Source organism: Thunnus thynnus, chromosome 12 (genome assembly GCF_963924715.1).
Source record: "Thunnus thynnus chromosome 12, fThuThy2.1, whole genome shotgun sequence".
In the NCBI taxonomy this organism is placed as follows: Eukaryota; Metazoa; Chordata; class Actinopteri; order Scombriformes; family Scombridae; genus Thunnus; species Thunnus thynnus.
In genome coordinates, this window is record NC_089528.1 from 21764824 (window position 1) to 21792486 (window position 27663).

The 27663-nt window shown below is 39.9% G+C and overlaps 1 protein-coding gene across 1 annotated transcript; it reads right to left on the reverse strand.

Annotated features, from left to right (window-relative positions):
- Positions 1–7439: 7439 nt before the first annotated feature.
- On the reverse strand, positions 7440–26025 carry mfsd14a2 (major facilitator superfamily domain containing 14A2). The gene is made up of 12 exons (XM_067606318.1): positions 25768–26025; positions 22070–22165; positions 19284–19346; positions 17835–17962; positions 17634–17748; positions 16597–16815; positions 15780–15893; positions 14238–14309; positions 13541–13653; positions 11802–11899; positions 11068–11225; positions 7440–10873 (listed from the first exon to the last, which is right to left on the reverse strand). Exons 1-12 carry the CDS (start codon positions 25849–25851, stop codon positions 10661–10663), a joined length of 1473 nt encoding a protein of 490 aa, XP_067462419.1. The 5' UTR covers positions 25852–26025; the 3' UTR covers positions 7440–10660.
- Positions 26026–27663: the final 1638 nt, after the last annotated feature.

Below are 27663 nucleotides of genomic sequence, written 5' to 3' on the forward strand. Positions count from 1 at the left end.
TCCTCCATCAAAGCGTATGTGGTGCAAGATGATCGTGTCCTGTTTATTGTACTGAAAAAAAATAATTCAGTTTTACTGGAATACTGAAAAAGCTGCTCTTTTGGGATTTCTTTGGGCAGCTGCGTGTCCGATAAACACTCTTAATCATCTATTCTGTGTAGAATACTCCCAGGCTGAGATTTACGTGTAAAGAAACATGTGATGTTAATGACCAGCAACCACCGTCTGCTGTTGACGCAAGCATTGATTCAGTGGGAAGTGACTACTAAGGCTAACATGCAACAGGAGAACAGCTCATTAGCAATATCAGCACCTGGTAATTAGAGTTATTTACCACAATGGCTAAAGTGAAGGAAAACTCAAGGGAGACTCTCACATGTTCAAAACAATACGTCTGAAAGGGTGGAAGGAAAACGTGATGCAAACAGGGTCAAGAGGTGACGCTCGCCAACGCCTTTTCAACAAACGTCACTTACAGGGCTGCAAGAGATAGAAAAAAGGTTACCAACGGCATCGGAGTAATTAGCTACTGAGCCGATTGGACTGTCATGCAGTGCAGGAACATCTTGCGTTATAGACGAAGCAGAGCTAAATTGCACCGCTGTGAATTCTATATCTTAAACATAATCCCATATGGAGTGTGCAGTCTGTAGGAGTGAGGTGCCGTAATGAGATTAAAGACAACTGAGTGTCTGCATAGAGCCATGTCCCACTTCTCATTCATGAGCTGCCCTGCCGTTTTACACAAACAGTTTTATTTTTGTCATGAGAATCATTAGTGAGAAGTTTGGCTTTTGTCTGATTTTCCTTTTGTGCTTTGTGCTTGTAATGGATATCCTGTAATAGATATTTCCTAAGAAATCCAAAATGTTTGTGTTGTAAGTTCTCATCCAGCTGTTTGGACATTTATGGCACCTTGCTTCTTTTTAAAACATCCACAGATGCTTCACACAGTCATGTGAAAGCAAATGTCCATTAAACATATCTTTCATAACTTTTTTTTTTTACATGTCATAGGCCTTCATCTTCAATCACTAAAATGCAAAATTTACTTTTACAGGATGAGGTAATTTTCAGTGTAATTTAGTGCCAAAACAGTACGTACCCCGCTATGTAAAGTATGTTCTCTCTGAGCTATTGTGACCAGATTAGGGTCATTATGGCTGAGAACTATTGATGTGTTATTGAGGCTAAGATGAACAAAAAACAAATGACTCATGCACACATGATCTGAATGCTGACAGTGTAGGCTGTTGCCAGGGACTAAAAAAAGGGGTTGTTTTTGAAATGTGACTCCTAATCCTGACGACCTCCTAAACCTGACCTCTGCTGGGGTCACGGTGGACTGTTGGATCGCTTGAAGGTGGAGCAGACCCACTGATCCATGCAGAACATGGCCACAGTGTCTCAGTGTGTAGTGGTTTAGGTGAAAGGTGGAGTTGGGGTCAAGGTGGCTGCTAGTAAGAGCAGCCAGGCAGCATCCATCGATATGATGAGTGATGTCAACTCCAGATACATGGAGAGTTTATTATCTGATTTAAGGATGGTTGTTAATTCCTTGTAAACATTTACCTGTAATTTGTATGCTATAGCCTGTTCACTACAATGCACACATACTTACAGTTGACCATTTTACGACAAGCTGCAGAGATTTTAATGATTTTTTTCCTGCAAAATTCTGCATTAAAACTTAGTTACCAGTAAAAAAATCTACATTCTGCGTTAGAAAATGGTCAGAAAATCTTTAAAATATCCACAATTTGCAGTTAATGAGCTAAAATTTACATCCATTTTTCAACCCATCAACAAATCACATACTAATACGTACCTGATTACACCGACACTGTTTTCAAAACAGTGTTGGTGAGACTGGAAACGTGTCAGAACCAGCATAGCTTACAATTCCCAGCCATTCGATTTCCTTTCCAAGCTGCAGTTACGTGGTGTGGTAATGTTCTTCCTTTGTGGTGCCTTCACGGAAGCTTAAGCATCCGATATTTATGTGTTGGCTGTCGAAAAGCAGTTCTTTTACAAGCAACGTTATCGGGAAATCAAACCAGGAAGATGAACAATAAGCAGACATTCATGTCCTGAAAAGGACTTAGAATTTGGCACCGACATCAAAAAACAGATTTATAGTTCGAAGCCTGTTCCTTAGTGGTTTACACACAACAAAGTAAAACATTCAGACAGAGACATAATAAAAATTACAGCCACTATGATTTAAATAGAAATAAAGAATAAACTGCTTTAATACATGTTATAAGTTGACCAAAGTTCTTAGGTCACGTGATGACATCATCTATCATACATATGTTTTGATGTGATTTAAGTAATAAATTCAATACATTAAGAATAATTAAAGCTACATTAATTGATTTTGTAGCCACTAGGTGACAAAAACAAGCTAATAAACGTGCAGACCTGACACATTATTGTGTTATAAAGGTGTTAAGGCTAATATGTTAGCAAACCATTCTCTGTTTGCACAATTAGCATTAACACAGAGCAACATTATCATCCTACTGGAATCATATTTCCTGTCACCTGACAAATGTAAAGCCAACATTCATCGGCATTTTAGCTCTGCTTTGGTCCCCACCAACTCCTGTGAAAAATAATATGGCTTTTTAACGACTAGATGCTCCAGTTTCCTCATTGAATACTGGCTAATATTTTCTGCAGTGTGATGTCGGGCAGGTAGCATACTGTGGGTTTTTTTCAAAGGGTTGCTGCCATAATGTGAGGATACGTCTGGTGGTATTAAATCTTTTACTTTTTGTTGGCAAATCTAAAGAAAAGGCCAAAAGCCATAATTAACCAATCCTTCTTACAAGTATTGCCTGTGTAGTGAAAACCTTATTCCTTTGTGCCATCGCCCTTCATTGTTTCACAGAAACCATTAAAAACACATCAGACATGTTCCTTCTGAAAACAAATGTGTGTTTGAGAAACATTTGCCAAAAACTACAGTGACCATCTGTTTTTTCGAAAAGTGAAACTATATATTTGTGACAAGTTTTTAAAGATTTATGGCCTGGAATTGAGCGCCATAAACAGAGTAGGGAAGCCGGAAAGTATCGACAGACGGAAAAACGCATTGTTGGTTTGGATCTTTTCATGGGATTTGTTGACAATAAAAAAAAAAGAAAAAAAGAAAAAACAGCACCAGCTTATCTTTTATGAGAATAAATAAGTTAAAAAACTTCAAATTGACTTGCTCTGCCCGAGGATATCAGATTATGATGAGGCTCATACAGAGTTAAAAGCTGCTTAATATAAATTATGGTAGAAGTTATGGCCTGTAGAAAATGTTTGGGAGTAATAAATAAAGTAGATGTGAGTTGTGATTAAAAGCTTAAAAAATGTAAAACCCAATAGTTTAATTTATGGCGTCTCTCTCAGAAAGGATATAAAAATGCTTGAAATGATCAGCTCACTGCAGGGAAACATTAAAGTGCTCTTACATAAAAGCCTGAAGCTACAATTTCTGCCACTCTTGAGGCGTCTGCTTCAATGCAGCGGCATTAATCACGACGACATATCACCGTGTAACCTTTACCTTATTCCAACATATAGTAGTAGCACCCTGTTTGAATGTGACAGCAAAAACAAGAGGGTCAGGGTTCAGAGTGATAAGGCTGCAGCAAAGGCCTGACTCACTCTCATAGGACTCACTTATAATGGAGTTATTTTTTTGTCAGTATCTGAACGAGGTGACAGAGATATCAGTAAGTACAAGGAATAAATAATATTTCTCAAAGTGAGGCCTCACAGGAAAAAGTCTTGTGTCCAGAGAGGTCCTGTGTGTGTGAAACGCCCAGTACCCAGAGGCCCACACCTATCCCCGGGTTAATAGTCAACCACATGTGCCAGGAAGTCTTATGAGGAAACATTGGTGGTGCGCGTATAGAACATGGGAAACACAGTCAATGTGGCAGGGGTTAGTGACAAACCCACGTTCACACAGACCTGTTTGACTGGAAGAACAATGAGGTTCACACATGATTCATCCCAGGGCTCTTCCTAGACGCCAGTACGCTACACTTCACCACCACAGGAAAAGATGGTGCCGTGTGTCAGGGCCGACTGGGACATCCACCACTGGGCCCATTTCCCCTTCCCAGTGCGTCTGTGAGGGCCCGAGGTGTACTGCTCTAAAGAAAGATTTCTTCCTGCTGCCATTTCCAGTGTTTGCAAAGACAATACTTCAGGTTTTGAGGCAGGGCTTGATGGATGCACCGCTTCTTTGAGGTTAATGGACACTCACATTTATAGTAATGGCGCTGCGGACTGCGTATGGCCTCTAGCCAAGTCCAGGAGGCCAGTTTTTCAAACATGTAAGCACTCTTCCACTCTCATGCACCTAATTGAAGCCTGGAAAGTAAATGTGCTATGACAGCGACTCTGCATCACAATACATTCCAGCAGCTCCCCAAATAGTCACATGGCCTCTTTTCATCCCCAACATGAGCACAAATAAACGACAGGGAAACACTAGAGGGGCTCTTGCACTCACACTTGCGCCTTGGAAGTGATCTGAGTAGCTACCTCCTCTAAAGCTCCTCACTAAAGTTGCTCTTGTTAAAACATGCCCGATCCTTTCCCTGCCAGAGAGCTGTTAATCCTGACAAGGCTGTGTGCCCTTAATTCCCTGAAATCTGGAACCTGCCGTTTGTTGATGTGTTGTGTAGCTACAAGCGCAGGAGGCCGCAAGTGAAAGCATCCACCTTTCTTTTTTTTTTTTTTTCTTTTTTTTTTTGAGGTCACGAGTGTTTTATGTGGAAAAAGCAATCTGTCAAACGTGTGTCTGCAAGTCTCAAATGTACGGAGCCAAAACTGAGATCATAACGTTGCATAAAACAGCGGCGTGTTGGTCGTCATTCTTCCGCTATCTGCTGGATTTACTGAAGCCCACATGCCAGCGTATGCACAGTGGTCAGTGATTATCGATGCTCAATAAGGGACCCCATTGTGCTGATGAGTCCATCGTAACTAAATCCACCTCAGTACCCGGTGCTGTTAGAGGGCTCGTCAGGAAACAATGGGCATGGATTATGGTTAAGAGTCTTATTATTATCTCTTCTATCCCAGGTTAAGACCACATAACACCTGCTGCTCCACTTGGACACTTTGCCTACATCATCATATTCCAGTAGGAGGAAACAGCAGTTAGGCAAACAGCCCAGACATACAAAGATTATTGTTTAAAATGTTGTGGGAAATGTCCTCCCTGTTTGTTCAGGTGGACTAATCTTTCCAATGTACGAGCGAAAGCGATGTGAACGCTCCATTAATCTCACGCAGGAACATGCGAGCGCATGTGAAAAGTGTGACGACCGGGACGTAATGTGCTCGGATTTTTATGGAATCGGTTAATACATTCGGTCCACAATCCGCCCTCATCTACATTCATATTGTGCTGTTGATTTCCGTCTGAAACCGGAGAGCTGGCATCAATGATTTACAGTCGGTCGCAGGGTGAATTCAAGCAGAAGCATTATCAGCATACAAAATAATGAAATACATGTTTGATTAATGTTTCATAGGCCTGATCCTCTATCATACAACACATGGAGCCATAAAGTAAAGGATCTTTATGACAGGGAGCAAATCACATATACACACTGAAGCTCCAAAAGCCCAAATTCATCAAGAAGTGGAGTCCTGTAATGGCCCAGTTGATGCAATATGGTTATTTCATAGTCTCTCATTGTATTTAAATGTTATATATTACATTATTCTCTAATAATTGACCAACGCTTGTGTCTTTCTGCTTTTAAATACATCTAATTAGTTGGAATATATATAAAAAAAAGATCTATATATAGATATGTATATATTTTTATGTACGTGTAGCTGGAAAATCATGAAGGCAGCTGGAAACCGGATGAAGATTAAACTGACGTGTGACTCACAGGTTCAACCGTGAAACCTTTTCTTTCAACAGTTTCAAAGTAAACAGCTAAGCCATCTGTCAGAAATCTAGGTGTCTATTTGTGTTTTTATCATTCAGGGAATATCGCCAGAATCCAAACATTTCTAAGCTTTAGAGACGCTGAAACCTTCATGCGTGCTTTCAATTCCTCACATTTGGATTATTGTGATGTCTTCTATGTGGTGAAAATTATGTTTTATTTGATTTGCAGATGTAAATATGTTTTTGTGAAGTGAAAAATAAAAAAGATTTTGTGTCTGAAAATTTGTGCCAAACAAATAAAATTCACATTTGTACTTTTCTGTGCAACTTGAAAACAACGAGAGAGAGAAAAATTATACTTATATAACTCCTGAAGGTCGGACAGACAGAAATGTTGTGAACTAATAAATATTGCAGCAGAAAAGACAGCGTGCAGGAGTTTTTCTCATTGTTTTCAAGTTGCATCTCTGCATATTCAGTTGTACTTTTGCTGTGCACGAATTCACACTTGCTGGATCTTTAAAGTACAAAACTGCTGTTGTTGTGAGTACAGATCTTCACTTGTGTATTTGTCAGTCTCATCCTGTAGATACGAACCCGCAGAGAGACACGCAGATAAAATCAACCAGACTGACAAAAAAACAAACAGGAAGAGAGATAGTACTCCTCCTTTAATGTCTCTTCAGTGGCCACCACAGAAGATTTTCCTCAATACCTTTTAATCACTTCACGGCCCGTCTCCAGATTACAAGAACCGGCCGGCTGCTCCCGGGTCAAGGTGTAAAGGAGTTTTTTTGTTGTTAGTGCACCTCAAGTCTGGAACAACCTGCCCGACAAACCAAGACTTGCAAAAAAATCAGCGTCCTCTTTAGATCTTCCTCTGAAAACAGATCCTTCAAATATATCATTTAATTAGAGTCATTATTGTTAATTATTGTTGCTATGTTTTTCACTGTGTGTTTGCATGTGTATTTTTTCCATTTGTCATCTCTGGTTTTGATAAGCTCTACATAATTAGACTTTATTATTGTAAAGATGAACCTCTCAGCTTGATTAATACTTTTATCCTGATACAAAAAAGTTAAAAAGGTTTCTGATGCATATTTGTGGCCAACATTGTAAGCCAGGGCCTTGTTAAGGATTTCTACCAGACTTTACTACTGCCTCCATGTGGCTTTAATAAAGAAGGGCTCAGAACAAAAAAAAAATAGAAAATGAGCTCAGGTCTGTGTATTAATAACAGTTGAGTTTATACAATATGTAGGTGGAGGGAATCACAAGAGCCGCCATTGAACTCTGAAGGGCAGAATTACTAAGAAAACAGCTAAAAAAAAGTTAGTCTGGGACTATAAACAGTGTGTAAAAGCTAACAGGGATACTAGATAATGAGATTCAGCAGCCATTGAATTTAAGACACCCATGTTTAACACTTAAATAATTAGTTGATCACTCAATTAGCTTTGGCACAAACTAGAAAAAAAACAAAAAACACGTCACGAACAGATGGCAAACTCAAACATTGCATTGTACAATAAACCTTTAATAAATAGTTTGTCATTAGTTTTCCATATTTACATAATAACCACCATTTACTTATGTTGCCATACTCATTTCTTGGCTAATTTTAGGCACACAGAGAGGGGGGTTCAGGCCACAAACCACATCGTACTAAAAACAGGAGTGGCTAGCAGGTAAGTCTTGAGAAATATAGAATTGCACCATACAACCAAATAGACCAAGAGGTGGCCGTCTCCCTTGAGCAATAAATATATACATTTGCTGAACGTACAGGTGATTGTACATTTACAGTCGTCTGCTTGGAAGCTGTACGAGTGCACATGGGGGGGGGGCTGGTGCAGAATCTTACCAGTTTATGTAGGGTCTGAATATATGGGTTCACCTGTGTGTTGGTCCAATAAATGATACATTAAAAAAAAAAGAATGATATTCAAAGACTTAATCAACACCAATGGCCTCCTGTCGAGTAACACCCCCTCTGTAATAATAAAAACGCTATGACGGGTTAAGTCAAAAATGTTGAGGGTAAAGTGTGGTCAACATTTACAGCTTGGCTTGGAACATTCAGTGACTTTTTGTTATGATCTACTGACAAAATCTTGGGGGGAAAAAATAAGCTCATCAAATGTAACTAACCACTGTGAAATGCTTGTTAAATGAAGAGACTGAATATAGACAGATGGACATTCGATAATTTACCATCTAGTCACAAAAGTTCAAAAAGGTTCCTAAAAAAAAAAAAAAAATGACTGGATGAAGTTTTAAAAAGCTATATAAAAAAAAAAATAGCATTAAAACTTAAGTCTTCAGCCAAAGAAATTAAGACAAGAGAAAAACGACAAACACACACACACAAAAATATCCAAATCACTCAAGTGCGCAAGCAAAACATACACACACGGTACGAAAAAGCAAACCAATGAAAAAAAAAAATATATTGGCACAAAATATCTGACGTACATTTCAGTTCCAACAGATGTCAAACAGCATGAGACCCACTGTTAGCTACTAATCCGTATCAGGTTGTAATTTGGTTACTTAAATGCACTTTAAATGCAATTAACTGTTCAAAATTATGACAGGAATAATTTTACCAGCTGCTGATCACAGTATGTGAGTAAGGGAACACAGTGTCACTGATGCGAAAAAGCACCAAAAAAAATCAGGTGCAGGCGACGTCGTCCAACCTGCCGCCACCTACTGGCAAGAAAAGGAACAGCTGACTGTTCGATTGATTACTGACTTTCAGACAATGTTACAGATGCTTCTTTGGAGGGTGTACGTTACATTTTTGTTTGATTTTGTTTGTTAATATTCACTGATGACACTCTGAATGTCAACAAGAGCCTCCTGGTTATTTTAGATATTTATTTATTGTTTGGATATTTATAATTTCTACTGGATCTTGCTGTGATATCGTTTGTTATTTTAGCCATCAGGTGTAAAATGTAAAAAACCTCCAAAACTTTCAAAAACGTGGGCTATAATCCTGTAACGTTGCCCGTATGAAGCTCATCTGTTAAAATTAGAGCAGCTTTTAATGGTAAAATCTCTACACCTGCAGGTGTGACATCCTGCTGCTATTACTTTCCTTCCTGTAGGTGACGCAGGCTGCCAGGTGTAAAAACTGACCTGGGTGGAGAATCTGCAGCCTGCTAAACGGGAGTTTTTGAGTTACAAGCCAGTTCGATGAGGTGCTTCACATCTAAAATGTCTCTGCCGTCTTCTGCGAGTCGAGTCGTTGAGAGAAATGTGCAATGTCTGTTAATAACTGTTTCGTGCGGCAGCTTAAGCGTCAGGGACTCAATGTAACCGTTTTGTACTTCATATCCAATTACCACTGTAGAAATCGTCATCCACTACGTTACGTCATACTTAACCTTTGAATTTTCTACCGCAGCATGAGTGATATTCTGTTTAACCCTAATGATATTAATTCAAAGACTCTGTACTGATAGCAACACTCTACCTCAAGTGGTCCAGAGGCTTTTAAAATAAAACCATGGTTCTGTAAGCCTTAACCCTGGTGGTGATAAATGTCAGGAAACAAAGTAACGGGAAGGGCATGAAAACTAAAGGAATAAAAAGTTTGTAACGGCTCCGATGGGAGCGATAGTGTAAGATTACAGCCTTCTCAGACCTCGGTCTTCATACAGGTTACGTAATGTCTATATATATATATATATATGTGTATATATATATATACGTTTATATTAAGTCACTTCAAGGCAACATTTGTTTCTTGAATAAAAACTTGAAGCACAACTAGCCTTCAGTTTGAACAGAGAAAAATATACAACCCAAACTGTACTACTAATCTAGAGAATGGCAAGTAAACATTGAAAAACAGTTTCAGCTAATAAAGTGGTCTCTCTCTCTCTCTCTCTGTCTCTCTCGCACACTCCCCTCTGTAAGAAGTGTGATATTTAAAGAAATTGTAGTCAGGCAGACCAAAGTCCAACTGTTATTTTGTTTAGATCTGATCCGGTTGACCCATCCTAACCTAGATTAGGCAGCACATCTCCAAGACTGGTTTGCAGAGACTCCTCTCACAGGTATACAGTTGCTGTGCATACAGAGGAAGAACTGTGTTCCCTTCTTGGATGCTTTAACAGGAGCTAAAGTCTCAATGAAAAGCATCATAACAGAAGTTAGCTTGTGAAAGACCATTAAACAAGTGCGCAACTAACTGTTTGTTACACTCCTGTTGGACAAACAGACAAAGTTGCCACTTAACTGGCTACAGAGGAATATGAAGAATCACACAGGGATTTAGTAACAACGGGGGTTTTACCCCACTCGCACTCTAAACCAAAATCACTTCGGTTTGCACCAGGAGGGGGGCAAGCTGTTGTATGCTCCACTCTGTTGCCACTTTATAGAAACCAAGGATTAGAGTCCAGCTCAGCCGAGTCACTCCCCAAAACACACACATACACACATCTTTCCACCGCAGCCCCTCGAAAAATACTCAACACACTCTCATCATACAGGGTCTTTAGGAGAGTCTTCACAATACCCTGGTTTAAAACAGAAAAGGGCTGCTGAGGAAGGAGCGCCCACTTTTGTGCCGTGGACACACAAACACCTCTAACGTGGCACTCGAGTCTGATGTGTGCCTGAGGTGTGTCCATGTGGTAAAATGTGTGTATCTGTCCGTGTGTGTGTGTGCAAGGGGGTTTCTGGGGTGGAGCGAAGGGTGTCTGCCCCCCTTAGCTTAGGTTATACGCTGCTGTCCTCCAGCAGCGGCTCTTTGCCCTCCGCCCCGCTGCCTTGGGGGCTGTGGGAGTGACTCTGTGCCCCGTTGCTGTGCTTCTTATAGGCGCCGGGCCGCATGCCGGGCCCCGTGTGCTCCGGGATGAACAGGGCCACCAGCAGAGACAGCAGCACTGAGCACGCACCAAACAGGAAGGGGGGTCCTGGGATGATGGCACTCTGAAGAGAGAGAGAAGAAAATACTTTGTCATATGTTCAGGAAGACTTTTTCATCTTAACTCTTGTTATTTTCTTTGTTATCTGTTTTTAACGCTGTAGCACTTTGAGATTCATTGTGCAGTACATATTAAATGTCTTATCATTATTATTATATTGTGCAAATTACTTAAATGTGATTTTTTGTTCATGCTCACCTCATCAGTGGGGTTGGCCATGTTGAGTTTGGCACCTTTCTCAGAGCCGTCCGTGTCGGTCAGCTCCACATGGAACAAGTAGAAGACGAAACCGTAAAGAGCGGGGCCCAAACCGTTACAGAGGCCCCGAATACCAGTAATCATCCCCTGGACCACACCTAAAGAAAAGACACATACGACCATCAGCACTGTCAGGAAAATCAAGATTTTTCCCTCTAGTTGGTACATAAAAGGCAAGACATGAAACATAACCTGAATGTGTCAATTATCTGGCTGCTAGCAGTGAGACATCAGTTTTATGACAAATACAGCAGTAAATAACATATTAAACAGATACAGGCATATTTCAAAATCAACTAGATGTCTACACTTGATGAAACCGGATCACCAAAGCTGTGACTGGATATCAACTCACAGCAGAACTGCAACGATCAGCCGATTAATCGATTCGTTGATCAAAAAATCGTTTCAGTCATTTTTCAAGCAAAAATGCCAAAAGTTCTTTGGTTCCAGCTTCACAAATGTGACTATTTGTAATTTCTTTCTTTGTCATATATGACAATAAATTGGAATATCTTAAAGTTTTGGACTTAGTTGGGCAAAACAAGCAAATTGAAGACATCACCATGGTCGCTGAGAAACTGTAAAGGCCAATTTTTCTGTACTTTTCAGCATCCCATTGACTAAACAATCAATCATGAAAATTATCGGCAGATTAATGAAGAGAAACGCACCTTGTTGGTCTGGGTCTGCATTACGGGACACAATGGCGCTGATGGCGGGGAAAGTGATGCTGGACATGGCTGCAACGGCTCCAGCTGCCCACATCATCCTGAAACCGACATCACACGATAAAAAAATTGATTTATACACTCAACGTGGACGGCGAGTTGAGGTGACCTCATCATTTCTTCTCTTGTGATCACAACACTTCTGGAGTTATAAAGGTGTAAACTTCTAAAACAATAAAGCTACAATCAAACTGACTTCTAGCTTCCACTTACTGAGGTATCATAACATTTGATAGCTCACGACAACTTGTGGCTAAAAATAACGTGTGAAAAATGTGCTTCAGTAATCAAACCACAGCTTATAAAATGACCTGCTTCAAAAGTCTAAGTTATTAAATTTCAAAGTCAAAACTAATTTTTTCACTGGTTGCAGGGAGATTGCTAGCGGCTTGGCTAACATAATGACAATGATGACCAGGCTGTATGTTTTTTACCATCATGTGACTGTTTTATAGTTCAAATAATGTTATATCAAAGTCAGACGTAGAGACTCTTTTTTCCCCTTTTTTGTGAACTTGGAACAGAGTCACCTAAATATAAAACACGGCCTGTTTGGCCTTTATTTAACCTAATTTACAGGGTATTGACCAAAGCAGAGAGGAGCAACAAGGAAACATGTAGTGAATGTTCAATCAATAGATATTATGGTTGCACTGCGTTCCCCTCCGGGGCCTGAACAACAAGAGGAACTGATGAAGCGGTTGTGATCCCACTTGAAGAGAAATGAAACTGAAAGTGTAACTGAGGTTTATGAGTGATGCTTTTACACAACCTGTCTTCATTTTTACAGGTCTTAAATGAATGAACACTTAAAAAAAACATGACCTGTGCTACTGGAAATGCCGTTAAATCTCACGTTGCAATTTCCAAAATAACACAATGTCTGTGCTAATGTTGTAACTCCTCACAAGAAATAATATCAGCTTTTATATTAGTTGATCAAAAATCTTTCAACAGTTTATTGATGCCTTTGAGGAGTTATCAGGTTATAGTGTTGGACTATGCTGCTCTCTAGTGGTGTAAAAAGGCACTTCAACAACAGTGGACAACACTACAAAACTGTATTAAGATACATTTCAACCTAATAGAGGACACTGAAAAATAATAGTGCTTGTTTCTGATGTGTTCACTGACAGATGAGGTCTGAACCACATAAAGCTGGATGTCATTTAGCTTTTATTGATTTATTTTAAAGATTCTGCTGTAGATTTTGGTTTCTATTGAGTTTTTTTCCCCTCCACATTCTCAGCATGTTATTTGAATGAAAAAAAATAAAGCAAAAGAACAAATATTTTCACCAGATTTGGCTTCCATAAACATTTCCAATGAAGTAAAACAAGGCATGTTTTGACTTAAGCTAAATAAATCATTAAGTGAGTCAGAGGCACAACTATGACTACGACTTTGGTTTTGCACCATCCGGCAGGAAATCCTTTGTCATATTAGATGAACTTCCTCCTTCGCTTAAAATCATGTTTGCTCAGTGATAACGTTTTACTGTAGAAGGTCCCAACAATATTTTCATGAATCAAAAAGCAGATTTCTTAATGAATCTCTGGTTCTTCAAAAAAGTCTCAATCTAGTTCTTATTTAGAAAAGCTCATTCGTTATATAATTTTCTGTGCGTGGCGTCTCAGTCAAGTAATGTAATGAAAAGGTTTGAGCGTTTGTGTGTTACTGACCAGGGCTGAGATCCGAAGCCGTACCAGGCCAGCTGGAGGATCTGGAAGCCAAGGCCGAGCAGGATTGTGTTCTTGTTCCCTATAGAGCGCATCAGGATGCCCAACACCACCGTCTACGAAAACACAGCACACAGGTCATACAAGAGGCGTTAAGTAACATGGAAAAAAAGTTTCAATCGTTTTCATCACTCTTGTGTCTTAACGCTAAAGTAGAACTGAAAAGATTAGCCAATTAATAATTTTATTTGTAAAAAGGTATTTTTTAAAGCAAAAATACATAATAATTCCCAAGTTTAACCTTCAAGATGCTGCTTTCTTTGTCTTATAACGTATTAAAAGTTTTGGACTGTTTTTTGAATAAAACAAGTAATTTGAAGAGACCAGCTTGAGCTGTGGCTGATGATGAAGGCTTTTTTCCACAATCTTCTGACATTTTATAGACAAAACAATGGATTGACTAACTGAGAAAAGATTAATCACAGGGATTAAAACAAGAAAAGATTTGTCAGCTTGAAAAGTTGCCGAGGAGGAAATGTGTACAATGTATTGAATTAAGTATTATATTAATTTAAAACTGCTTTATGCCTGATATCAGGCATGGTGCCTGTGAATTTTAACCCCTGTGATCGATAAATTAAAAAAATCTAAACTTCCAAACATGGGGAGAACATCAGATGTAAATGTATTTTTCAAGTACCTGAGCTAGTATTGAAAGGATCCCCACAACAGCGATGAAGGCAGCCACTGTCTCTGATGAGAAGCCTATGACCTGAGGGCGAGAGAGCATTCAGATAACACAGATTAGGACGTTCACGTAAACACAAGCACAGCCGGAGGGGGCCGCCCATTATTCACTCTCTTAAAAACCTGACAACACAATGGAAGAATGAAGGATTGTTTGTGACCTTTTGTAAACGGACGCTGTTTACTACTCTCCTTGCCTTCTCCGCTGTATTCAGGTCAAATATGCTGCCCTTTATCTTCCTCAATACGGGCGGCAGCAGCAAGGTGTGTATAAGTTATAACAATGAACATAGAGAGATATCTGATAAACATGAGGGGTGGTGAGTAATATTAGCCCCGATGCTCAAGAACTACTTTCTTTTACAAGAAGATAGAAGAGAGTCTGAAGCTCTGCGTGTGTGTCAGACTTGCCCGACTGGTTCATCTGACACTATTTACACAAACTAAAAAACCCTCAGTCCAAGCAGTTTAGAAGAAGGAGATCAAACCTTGTCAGTTGATCTCAAAGCTGCCAGCTGCTTCCAGATGCTACCATAGCAAATTACGCATCTAAAGCTGTCTATTTCTGGCTACTTGCGTTTTAAAATGCGTTGCGTCTTCGGCTGCAGCTGTGGTAGCGTTTTGCTGAGACACCTAATGAATTCGCTTTAGTTATTCACAAGCTGAAACAGGCCGCTCAGCAAACCTGCTCTTCCAATCTTGAAGCTATGTGAAAGTGTGTGGTCTGCAAATCCCCCCCCCCCCCCCCCCCCCCCCGCCCCCCCTTCCCCATCTGTACTGAAATAATTCCCTGAGCTTTCCAGCAGCAATTTCAGCCTCTCGTAAGTATGAAGGTGTCACATACAACATGCACGTATTAATCACAAACGACATTGTCTAATAAAACCGTGTCTTGTATTCTGAACAACTCCACAAGAACTCTTAGGCTGTATTCAAAACCGCCTACTACATACTACCGATGAACTCAGTATGCAGTACAAAACTGTTTAATTGATTTAATCTGCAGTATGCAGCTTAGCCGGTTTCCAGGTTTAGAAAGCGGAACTAAACAATGGCGCGGCTGATGGTCACATCTCCGAAAACGCCGAAGCAAATTTCCAAACAGGTGTTATTTGATTAGATTCCCAGTATGTGTTCAGTTTAAACGGTCTAAGCTACTTCCTCACCTGAAAAAATATTAAAACTTAATAAAGTGACATATTAACAGTCCCAGAGCGAAAATTACAACAGCTTTTGGCCTGGCTCAAACTCTCTGCTATATTACTGTCCACCATTTCAAAAACGACCAGCTGTTGTGACCTTTCCAGCGTTTTGCATTGTGTGACACAGTAGGTGAGGTAGACTGGTCCGATACATACTGAAGTCATCTAATTTTGCTTTTGTTTGCATACTACATGCTACATTTTAGCCAAATCAGTACATACTGCTAGTATAGTTGGTGGTTTTGAATGCAGAGTGAAGAGAAACACATAAAGCGAGGAGAGCAGAGTGTTACCTGTCTGAGATAGAGGAAGAAGCTGGAGTACTGGCCGGCCTCGGGGAGGTAGGAGAGAAACACTGTGATGCAGATGAGGAGCACCGTGGAGTCCTGACCCACTTTACGCAGAGACTGGCCGAGAAAAAAAAAAAAAAAAAAGAGAGCAATTTTAACTTGTTGCACGGTTAAAAGAATTCAAGAATTCAAAACACGAACGCTGCTCAAGGTCATGCTGATACAGTTAAGTAAGCAAATCAAAGCTTTACTGTATATTTATGACAATATAATCATATTACTGTAACACATGGGTGGTAATGATATGAACTCTGCATTAAGGATTTTAACAGTTTTAATTTAAGTTGTAAATATGGAGATTTAGGCAACAAGGACCAAATTCCAAAGGTTCACACACAGTGATCACTACAACTCAGGTGAAAACAGCTTAAACATTAATCTATAACTGAAATATATTCATTGTGAATGAGGCCTAGTTATGCATCATGTAGTTTCTATGCAGGAACTGATGAATGAATGAAAGAAATGTTTAAATGAGATGTTTTCTCAGACTGAAAGAATTTGTCTGTGACTTGCCCTTGTTTATAATTTGCTCAACTGTTAAGTGTGTTCCCAGCATGAGGCTCTTAGCTGTAAATGAAAACATTCAATCACAGTGAAGTAGAAGCTTCCTCTCAATAATGGTCATCTAGGCAAACATATTTAACTAATAAGCTGATTTTAACTAATAAACACTGCAATCAACCTGTGTGTAACACTAGGTAGTACTGTGAGTGCACATGGGGAAAAATGATCAATACGGTCTTGTTTTGTTACTCACAGCGAAGGGATCCGCCTGCTCCCAGGAGATGGGTGCTCCCCACGACGCCGGCCTCATCTTCTCTGGCAGCGACTCCGGTACGGCCACCAGGATGAAGCAGATGTCGAGCAGGGCGATGGCTGTGGCCAGGATCACCACCAAGGTGTCCCCGTAGGCCACAGACAGGTAGGCTCCGATGGCCGGGCTGGTAACCAGGCTGGCCGCGAAGGTAGCCGATACCTGATGGGAGGGTGAGGCAGAGTTCAGGTGAGCAGAAGAAGAAGTCATTGATCTTTCCTTTCATGCTTTTATCTTTTAATAATGGCTTTTGGCCTCTGTTGTTACGCTGCTTTTTTGTTTTTGCTCTGAAGGACTTTATCAGAGATTTGAACAGAAATATAAACTTAACTTCTGTGACCACAGCTATGAAAATTTTGAACATGCGAGCTGCAACTTGCAACATGAGATAATTTCTTGTTGCATTCATTTTGACGTATTTAACAAATCCAAAGCAACACCATCATGCTTGCAACCCGTTCGTGAGCACGTGAAGATAAATTTATTTGTAATTTGCAAGTGACAAATCATGTGTGATACAGGAAGCCTGTATCATTTGAGATGTGCGTGGCAGTAGTGCTCGCTTACATTTAGATAGAGAGATATGGGTGGACTGACTGACTGGACTGGACTGTCACATTTTATATGTATTCTATTTGCCTTTGTTCCTTTAAAAAAGTTTTATTTCATATTTATCAAATGTATTAGGTTAGTTTTATGTCTTTTTATTCATTAACTGATTGACTGTATTAATATGGTGTTTTATATTTAGTGGTTGGGACTCCTGAGCTACACTAATGTTAGTTTATGCCTTAGTGTTAATATTGTTGTTACAGTATTTCTTTGAAATTGTCAGCTGTGAGCGGATCAATCTGTCAATCTATATACAAATTCTTCACTACTAATTGTTTCCTGGGATTACATAATCATTGTGGTGGTGTTTTTAAGACTACATATATTTTGTAGGACTCAAAATATGTTTTAGTAAACCATCTACTTACCAATCCATATGCTGTGCTCCTCTCATGCTCCTGCGTGATGTCCGCCACGTAGGCAAAGATCACAGAGAAGGTGACGGCAAAGACGCCGGACATGGAGATGACTGCAAAGTACCACCTGAAAGAAGAAAAAAGTTGAACTTTTCAGGGCTGAAACTAAACCTCTTTATATTGTAATGTAATTGAGAACAAGCGCCAACTCACCATGGGCTGATCTTCATCAGTGGAATGGGCGCACACGTGAAGAAGACTGTTAGCAGCAGGAAAGACTTGCGTCCCCATACGTCTGACAACGCTCCGATCAGAGGAGCACTCAGAAATGATAATAGGCCCTGCAGGGGGGGGGGGGGGGACAGGGGAGAGAGATGGGTGAGGAGGACGGATGCATCAGAGGAGCAGAAAGAAAAAACTACGAGAGGGAGAAAATGTTAAAGCGTAGTTATTGAAGAGAGTGCTGAAGTTACCACTCAGGGGGTTCAAGTAGACGCATACAGCCAGTTTTGAAACCTGCAGGTCTACTAGAGCTTCATGTAGAAAATGTAACTATAATAAATGCAGGATATTGTCCTTACAGCCGACGCTCTAGTGGAAAATTCAGTCACACATGTAAAGCCAACTAATTTGAGCTGCGGCTGCTGAGTTTGTACTCTAAAGCCACAATGACACAAAGGCAACCATCAATTTTACAACTATTGTTTGGGCAATAGTTGTCATACAGCTTATAAAGTCTGGTATAACCAAACCACTTAAGACATGAAACCCGAGAGAACAAGACAACAACCAAGCAGCTGGTTACAAAATAGAGATCTTAGCGGAGGGGTCGCTGGCCAGAATACATAATCTTTCAAATTTTGTTATTGTTTTTGGAATAATGGCTTGTTTTTCTTGTGGAAACTAAATAGTTTTTCCATCTTGATGATCAAATAATTATTACAATATGTTGACATAAAAGATTGACATGAGTGTTCTTTTCTTGATCACAAAGTAATTTTTTTAAAATCAGAGAATAATAAAGTTTGTTGATCACAAGATAAAAATAAAAAATCTAAAAAAACAATTACAACGTCAATTATCTTTTAGACTCTTTTTGCACCATCAAGGTGCACTTGAGATACTTGACCCTCCAAAAGGAGCTTCATTGAGCTATTCTGTCGGCCAGCTGGGGAACCTGCAACCTGCTACGGTTACTGGACAGTTTGCAGGTGTTAACATGTAGCTGAATTAGTGTCGAGAGGGGCGTCGCTGAACAAGAGCGCACACGCTCAGCAAATCCTCCACGGGCAAATAAAAACAAGTCAAACTCGCAACGCTGAAGGAGGATGTCAGTTGACAACAGCTGCAGCACAAAAAAAAAAAAACACAAAAAAGTGAGAGGCTGTATGTGTGTTTAACAGCTTTGTGTGATGAGAAAAATAAATAAACTTAAATATATTATGATTTCACAATAGCTGTCAGATATCAAAAAATGCTTTCTTTCTTGTGGATAAATACAGATTAACTCCACAGCGCATTTGAAGTCATTAAACAACACAAAGATAAAAAGTGCGAGACTGTATTCCGGTAATTTGCATGTGATACCGTTATATTGCTGTCATGAGAGCCTGGACACTGAATCTAGTTAATTCTGTTTGTGTGTGCGCTGTTGTCTCTTACCTTGACGCCATGAATAAGCCCATTCATCAGGAATGTGTGCTGGGGGAATGTCTGGTGTAAGACCTGGAGAACAAACACAGATAACACCAGATGAAACCACTTTATCCACATAATCGGCGTCACATTTCAAACATTTCACCTACGGGGCGGAGAGCGAAACAAGTGTGACCACATTGTACAAAAATCTAGTAACGTTTTAAGTGACGGAGGGTTGAAAGTAAGAAAATAAACCGAGCAGGAAAAGAGCAGAAATCACTTTTTTTTTGGTCACTGCAATGATATTGTAAAAATTTTGTTTTACACAGCAAATATAAATATTTTTATGCATTTGCTCAGACCATCCACAGGGTGATGACACACATATTGAGTTACATGCGAGGATCACTCTGCGGCTAATGGTTGTCATTCCTCATGGGAGTGCTAAATCCTGTAATTTTCACACATGTGCTTAGGTCATAAAGGTGACAGTCAACACACTACCTAAATACTTTAGGTAACCACTTGCAAACTTGAGATATCCCCCCCCCCCCCCCGCCTGTTTTATGATCTTACGTCAATGCAAATGGTTCACGCTGAGCAGTAACCCATTAAAAGTGAATACATTTCTACAGGTGGGGATATAAAGCGAGCATTACTGACAGGTCAACTCTCACTTCCAGTTTTTGAGCAGTCAAGTGAGCGGAAACGGTTCTGAAAGCTGATACAGTGGTCAATGTGTGGTCCGTTCTAAATGCTGCATAGTTACGTGCACCTTTTGTGGTTTTTGCTACAAAAGGCAAAGGTCTGACTGAGTATTTTCACCTGCTACACACTGTTTGTTTCACTCTGTTCAGTTGAGAGTGAACATTTATTCTTTTAGTAAATATGATTGTGAATCACTAACAGTAAGCGTGTAGCCATAGAGACCAGAAAACTTAAACGGCCTCATTCAACCATAATATAAGGATTTGGCAATATGAGCTGTAGGATGTGTCATATCAGAATGAAAAATAACCACATCTCTTCATCAAAGCTGTTGTAATATAACATCATGTTACAACATTTGACTTGCACAGTGACTGTTTGATGGTTTTTAGATTACTAATAGTTTTTCTGGGAAACTGTTCTGTGATAAAATTTCACACTTAAAACCGCACCAAGGCCTCAAAATTTTATTTTAAATATGAAAAGTTGTTTGGAATTTTTTCCAATTTGCTCTTGAGATGTACTTCCAAAAATAATAAAACAAAAATCATTAAAGTCTTGTGTAGCACTGTCTTGAAAAAGGGTAATTTAATGCTTTTATTATAAACACATTTAAACTTTTCTGTTGGTGACGATAGTCAGTAACATGGTTAAGCGCAGCCAGGCCCTGTATTCCTAATATCTAATCTATGTTGGTGGGAATGCGGGAGGGAAAAGGGAGTTCAGATGGTTAAAAATCCATGAAATGTTCAGTTCAAAGTCTAAATGTCAGTGTGCAGCAAATATGGTTCATTGGTGTCATTGACACTGGTGTGGGAATATGAATCCTTAGTTTACTTTAGGACAAGAGGAGCTCGACTGAGACTGAACAGCAGGATCTGGTTATTGTTCAGGGGTGCAGGGGGGAAAGCTCGTGGCATGGCTGAGAATCCCCTCTCTTCCTCTGGGACTCAGTTACCCAACACACAGTCTGTGAATGCTCAGTGGAGACTGTTGCTGCTGGATACTAATGAAGCAGCGCGCTCATTGGGAGCAGTGAAGCAGTCCCTCTCATCTTCAGGCGCCCTCTGATTAGTCCAAAATGCAAATCCTGCCTCCGCCCAGGGATCTTCAGGGCAACAATCCCCCAGTAATTAATGCTTAACAGTCGCACATACAACCACCTCTTCAAACAAGAGACTGCTGAAAAGCAGGCATTGCATAAGCCTGTCTGGCTCACATCATGTGGCTCACAGATGTTTACTCATCATATGTTTGAGATAACAGTTTCTACCAAACGTACATTTCTTTGGAAGGGAAAAAACTTGTATGAAAAACAAAACAAAAACAAACAAAAAAAACTGAACAGGAATTCAATAAATGCAGAGCTTGGCTGAAAAACGAAAAGCTACTGTCAGAAAGAGAACAACTATTAATACACAATCCCTTCTGGTATGAAATCGAGGAGTTGATCGTTATGAGTCATCTTAGCATTTCGCAAACAAATAGTTCTGTTTTTGAGGAAACAATAACGTGTGTTTTTGAAATATTGACTAACGGGTGGTTTTCTGGTTTTCAAAAGAACAAGTTACATTTTGGAATGAAAATCTTGTAAAAAAAAAATGCTGCTCCACCTGCCTGTAGCAAATAACTTGAAGCACACCAACTCTGCCGTGCACTGAGGTGAATGTGTGGCGTGGTTTGTCCGGCCGGCATCTGTTCTGTGTGGCCTGACAACACAAACCAGTGACACCACCACCCCCCGTCCCCCACCCACCCTGATAAGCCTTTTCAACAAAGAACTGGCGCTCAGACAATACAACCGTTTTGATGCCCTTTTCATATTTCTCAGTGCATTAGCGCCTGGCAAAAACATTTGCCAACACACGCGCGCACACAAGAACAAAAAACAAAACTGCGTCACCCAGGGCCGTGCTCAGTTGATTAGGGATTCAATTATTCATAGACAGTGATGGGCCTTGTGTGATTCCCGTCAATGGGAGATGCCGCTCTTTGGCTAGGTTTCCAGAGAGCAGAGGTGTAGGCGTATGAATATATTACAAACTGTTATGCCGGTTTACATAACAGCGTGTCTACGTGAGAGGGTGTGTATCGGGGCTTACCGTGAGCATCGGGGTGGTGAGCAGACCCCATGCAAAAAACTCCAGGAAGATGACCACCACAGCATGGTAAACACTGGGCTCACCAATTCCCTGAGGCTGGACAGAGACAGAGAGAGAGAGACACACACACACACACACACACACACACACACACACACACACACACAGACAGAAAGGACGTCAGCTGAGAAGCAATAATGATGTTAATGGTAACATATTAACAGATTTAACCTTAAAGTGGATTCTACTTTAAGGGCAGCATTTGCTTAATGACACTGTGCATCACCAGATCATGTGGGAGAGCCCACAGTTGAGTAAGAGTGAATAAGAAGATGTGAAATTTACTTTTTAATCTGGACTTTAGGAAGAAGAAACTACACTGAGGGAAAATACTGGACTGAAGTTTAAATTTAACAATGACACCAGATTATCATTACTGTGGCCTGTTTTTCTCTTTTAACTGAAATTTAAATAATTTCCTGCGTATAACTACTGAAACCTGCTGACAGACCACAATCACTCCGAGTACACAAGGACAATCAGTAAATTTACATGCCCACAAATGGTTTGATGACTGTAAATAAACAGATTTTGGATTAAGAAATGTACTCGATTCACATGAACCCCCTTGAACTGAGTTGACAAGCTGCTTGATAACCAGGAAAGTTTAGTTTCATCCTGCAGATAACTAGAAGATAAGAATAAAACTGAAAGAGTTTTCTTCATTGATTAACTTACACAGAACCTTATCATGACATTTGACATCTGTTATGATATGAAAGCGTATTTTTCCACCACTTTGTAACCATTTTGCAACATAAACCAAGCTGTATACATGACAAGAGTAATTTGAAAGCACAGTAAGCATCGCGGCTCTATTAATCCAGTCATACTTATTCTAATTACGACATTAATGCGAATGAGGCAACACGGTTAAGGTGCTTACATGGCATCTGCACTATCTGGTATATTGCTTTACTCTGATTTTTAACAAATGTTGGTAAGTGCAGGTAAAAGCACAGCATGTGAAGCAAGAGAACAGGATTCATTTTAACCAGATATGACACTGTATCATCAGTGATTGTGTAAGCGCTTTTGCAAATTCTCTTCATTTAACTTTTACATCCAGCAGGAACTGAGCCGTTTAATGTAACAGGTAAAACAGCCAAACACTTCTGTGCTATAGTTTACTGGGTGAGTCTTGATTGCAGACTTATTTCTGTGATGAGTAAAACACAAACGTTCTTTTTTATCTCCCGTAAATCCAGCTCCCGAGAGAGGAACTCGCTTCGCTGCGGCATGGTAAAATCTATATGAGTCTGTGAGGTAAAGAGAAAGTGTGATTGAGTGAGCCGCTGGATGCTGAGCAAGATCTTTAGGAGGAAATGAAGTATGGTGGTGATTAATTGTGAAAACTGTAAAGTAGGCCAGGGCTAACTTAAAGACAGTAGCAGCTACTTTACTAGCTAATGTGGTTTGCCATTTCCCCCACGCGGAAAAGGAGAAAAAAAAAAACACAGAAAACCAGTCCACCTGGGTATATCCGCTTGGGGCGTACACAGCAAATTTGATAAACTCCCACACTTTTTTCCCCCCCACACAAAAGGTTTATGATCACACCATCTGCCTCACTGAGAAAATGAGGAACAATCTGTAACCGCCTCGTTATATGGATGTTGCAACATCCTCTCTACTGACATGACCACCAGCTACATATTTTCAAATCACATTTTGCTATTGACTACTGAGCATCCAGGCCCAGTTAGATGGGGAGCTGGATGTTGACAGTGAAATCCTAATGGCCCGGGTGGTCAGATCAAGCTGCAGTAACACATTAAAACAATAACAATTATCTGAACTGAGTGCCTCATTGGAACAGTGCCACATGATGTCAGGTGTCTAAGATGTTTACATCAGGATGACGAGAGCATCACACTAGGAAAACTCCAGTTCTCTTCATTATGTTTACAACTCTGTATGTTTTCATATGAATTTCCAGTATGTTTGGCATAGCTGTCCAGCTGATTACATAACCAAACACTGATGCCTCACTGTAATTTATAACAAACCTGTCATACTCACTCTTTGCCAACAGCCTACTTTTGGAAAAATCATCTAAACGATCCAAATACCTATAATCCCTGCTGTCTCTTTGATCTGTCTATTGAGGAAGTATGATGATTCCAGTTAAGGGCATCACATTATCACATTAGTTTCATCAAAGCTGGGTTACAGGTGTAAGTGAAGCGGAGAAATTTGTTTAAGTGTGTCAGAAACACAGGCCCACTCTGATAGTTAAAGGATAGGTTCACAACAAGTCTGCCTTAAAGCAACAGTCAGGGGTCCACATGAACACATATTATCTCTGAACACTGTAATCATTCCTCCTGTTCATATTGGCTATTAAAAAGATACCCTTCAAATGTGTTTTCAATGTACCTGATGGGGGCCAAAATCCACAGTGTGTCCACACAGTTATTTTGTGCAAACATACAATTAAAAGTTTATCTGAAGCTTATATTAGGCTTCAGCAGTCTGAGTTAGTCATATCAAGTGGATTTACAGTCTTTTTAGCAGTAAATTCCCTCTTTGTGTTTCCCTGTCGAGCTGCGGTGGAAGTATAGTAACAAAAAGAGGGACTTTGACACTACAAAGACTGTAAAGTTGAAAAATATCTACTTGATTTGACTAATTTGGGCAGCTGAAGCTTCATATTAGTTGCAGATAAACTTTTAAATACATTTTCGCACAGGAAGAGGGTTGTGGATTTTGGCCTCCATCACTTACATAGTTAAGTACATGATGATATCTTCTAACGGTCAGTATGAACAGGAGGAATAATTGCAGCAAGAAAAACCTGTTTCGGTGTTGATTTGGGCACCTGACTGTTGTTTTAAGGCACGCTTTCTTTTCAGAAATTGTGAACCCGTCCTTTAATACATAAATAAAATCCTTAACAGCCAGCATAGATACACAGTTATACACAGATGTTAGCTTTAGCAGCGGCAGCTTTGACTTCACTTGCCGGGGATGTTGACTTAAAACGTTGTGTTTGCTTGTTTTCAACCGACGTTAGCAAACACAGTGAATAATGTTGCTTTCGCCCCCTTAAAGACCACACTATCGACTAAAACTCGGCTAACATTGCCTGACAATTCATCTGCCTCATTAACAATTATCCAGATAGTAGAAAAGTAGCTTAAATGTAGCTTAAGATATTAAGCGGTGTTTTGCAACTGAGTAAAATAACCCCAATTAAACACATAGGCTAGTCGGATAACGTTGCTAGTGATGCACAATTATACGTCATTTTTTTTTGGGACAAACATGAGGTAACGCGAACATTAGGCGCTGGTTTAAATGAGCTAATACTCGTGGTGACATTAACAGGGTTATTGTTGAAAGATAGTCGATTAATAAAAACACACCTAACGTTGACATTATCCAGCTAACGTTACCTGAGCTGACGTGTAAACGCCTAGGCCGCTAACGTTAGCCGAGGCTAGCCGTGTTAGCATCAACACCCAGCTAACGGTCAACATTATCTGCCGGGACCAACCATCAAATCAACAAAATGCCGCCCCGACCACCGCGATTAAACGAAATAAACAAGGCTACTGGCTAACTTCAAGCGGCTGAGGGCCAGTTTAGCTCAGCCGCGAGCTAAGTTAACGAAGACAAATAAATATTTAACTCACACTTCCTCCATCTTTTATTATAATTTTCTTTGCTAGAAGAATGCTGCGGTTCAGCCGCTTTTTCTTCTTTTTCTCCCCCGTCATTGTTAACTTATGTCCATTCTTGGTGTCAGAGGGTCATCGTTGCACCTACAAAAAGTAAAATAATCTACAGATTTCGACTACTAATATCACAACACCTCGCTAGTCGGCTCCAGGTAGCTAGCAGCGAGCTAACTAAATGATGATTTCTCATCCCCACCTCACTTCAACCCGTCTTCCTGAACCAAATGCTTTCCCGCCCCCCCCAACCGACGTCGATCAGCGATTGGCCGGCTGAAGAAAGAGCAAATCCGAACTCGGCGTTTGATTGGTTTAGAAAAACGTAGGTGCCATTGATCCTGAGAATGTTATTCGTGAACACCACTCCGCGGGTTTGGTGTAACAAAGAGGAAATCCCTTATATGGAGGTGACAATGTTTACGAAGGAAGTGAACAAGATGTACAGCTATGTCCATGAACCAATATTAGCTCAATTCAACAAAAGACTATACATATGGTTTAATAAAACATATTTTATAGACTTATTCATGCCAAAAGTTCTGGTTTGACTTTCACAGCTGGCTTTAAAGCTTGATAATATTTCACAATTAACTTATTAACAACAACATAGCCAATCTAATTAATTTCATATGTATTGTGAGCAATACATATTAATTGCTGCAAATTGAGGAGTGCAATTTAGCCCCTCAATCTCTCTTTCCAAACATTAATTTTCAAAATCCTCTAAAAAGACTGTAAATGTGGCAGATATCCACTTGATATGACTAACTCAGACTGCTGAAACCTGACATAATACATACAGATAAACCTTTAAATACATTTTTGCCCAAAATGACTGTGTGGACACACTGTGGATTCTGGCCCCCATCATCTACATTGAGGGCACATTTGAAGGGGATCCTCTAACAGGCAGTATGATTACAGTGAGGAAAACCTCTTTCAGTGTTCCTGTGGGCACCTGAATGTTGTTTTAAGACAGACTTGAACAATTGTGAACCTATCCTTTAAGTCCCCAACACATGTTAGTGAAATCTAGATAAATGTGATGGGTTTATACTTGTGCTCCTTTTTAAATGTGTGTAGTATTTTAAGTTTCAGTTTGCTGAGTAAAATGTGTTGGGAAATGACTGAAATGGAAACCTTTCGTGTTTGAAATCTGTCAAAGGGTGGATCACTTAAACTGAAAGTTTGAACTTCCGAAATTCACACTTGGTAAAGATTTAACTACTGGGGGTGTAGTATAAAAAAGAATCTGAGCTGAACTTTGACTACATACTTCTGATCTAGCAAAGGTGTTATAAAAATCATGATTACACTGTGTATGAGTGTTACTATTTTATCTAGATCATGATGAATTGTTCCTGTCTTGTACTGTAACTCTGCAACATCAGCAGACTTATAAGCTTAAGTTAAAGGAAGTTCAGCATTATATTTGTAAAGAGGAAGACGTAGAAATTAAAATTTGTTGGAGAAAGGGTGAGACATGTCATCTGGGGGTCAGTTGGGCAAGATGGCTCCTGGACAGCATATTTTGATAGATTAAGAAAAGAACTGTAACGCCCTCTTAAGGTGTATAAAACCCTGTTATAAACGCTCCACTAGAAGGCTTTTTCTTTGTAACCTCATCCTGTGTGATGCATTGTGAAACGCTCCTTCTTGTACAAGAAAATAAATTCTGTTAAATTTGGATACTTCGGCTCCGGTCTCTATTGTTTAATGGTCATTAAGAAGAATTTTTTTAACAAAGGGAATTTTCACCACAGTTTTCTGACCAGCCAATAGGTTTTCCGATAAGCAACAGACGTTCTGGGGTTCATATTTAATTAGGGCTTATGAACAAATAATTTTAATAAC

Coding starts and splice junctions, on each gene's coding strand:
- mfsd14a2 (XM_067606318.1), bottom strand. CDS start 25,851: ATGACGGGGGAGAAAAAGAAGAAAAAGCGGCTGAACCGCAGCATTCTT. Junction 16,816..17,633: donor GGAGCACAGCATATGGATTG/GTAAGTAGATGG, acceptor CCCTCCCATCAG/GTATCGGCTACCTTCGCGGC. Junction 14,310..15,779: donor TCTTCCTCTATCTCAGACAG/GTAACACTCTGC, acceptor TCTCGCCCTCAG/GTCATAGGCTTCTCATCAGA.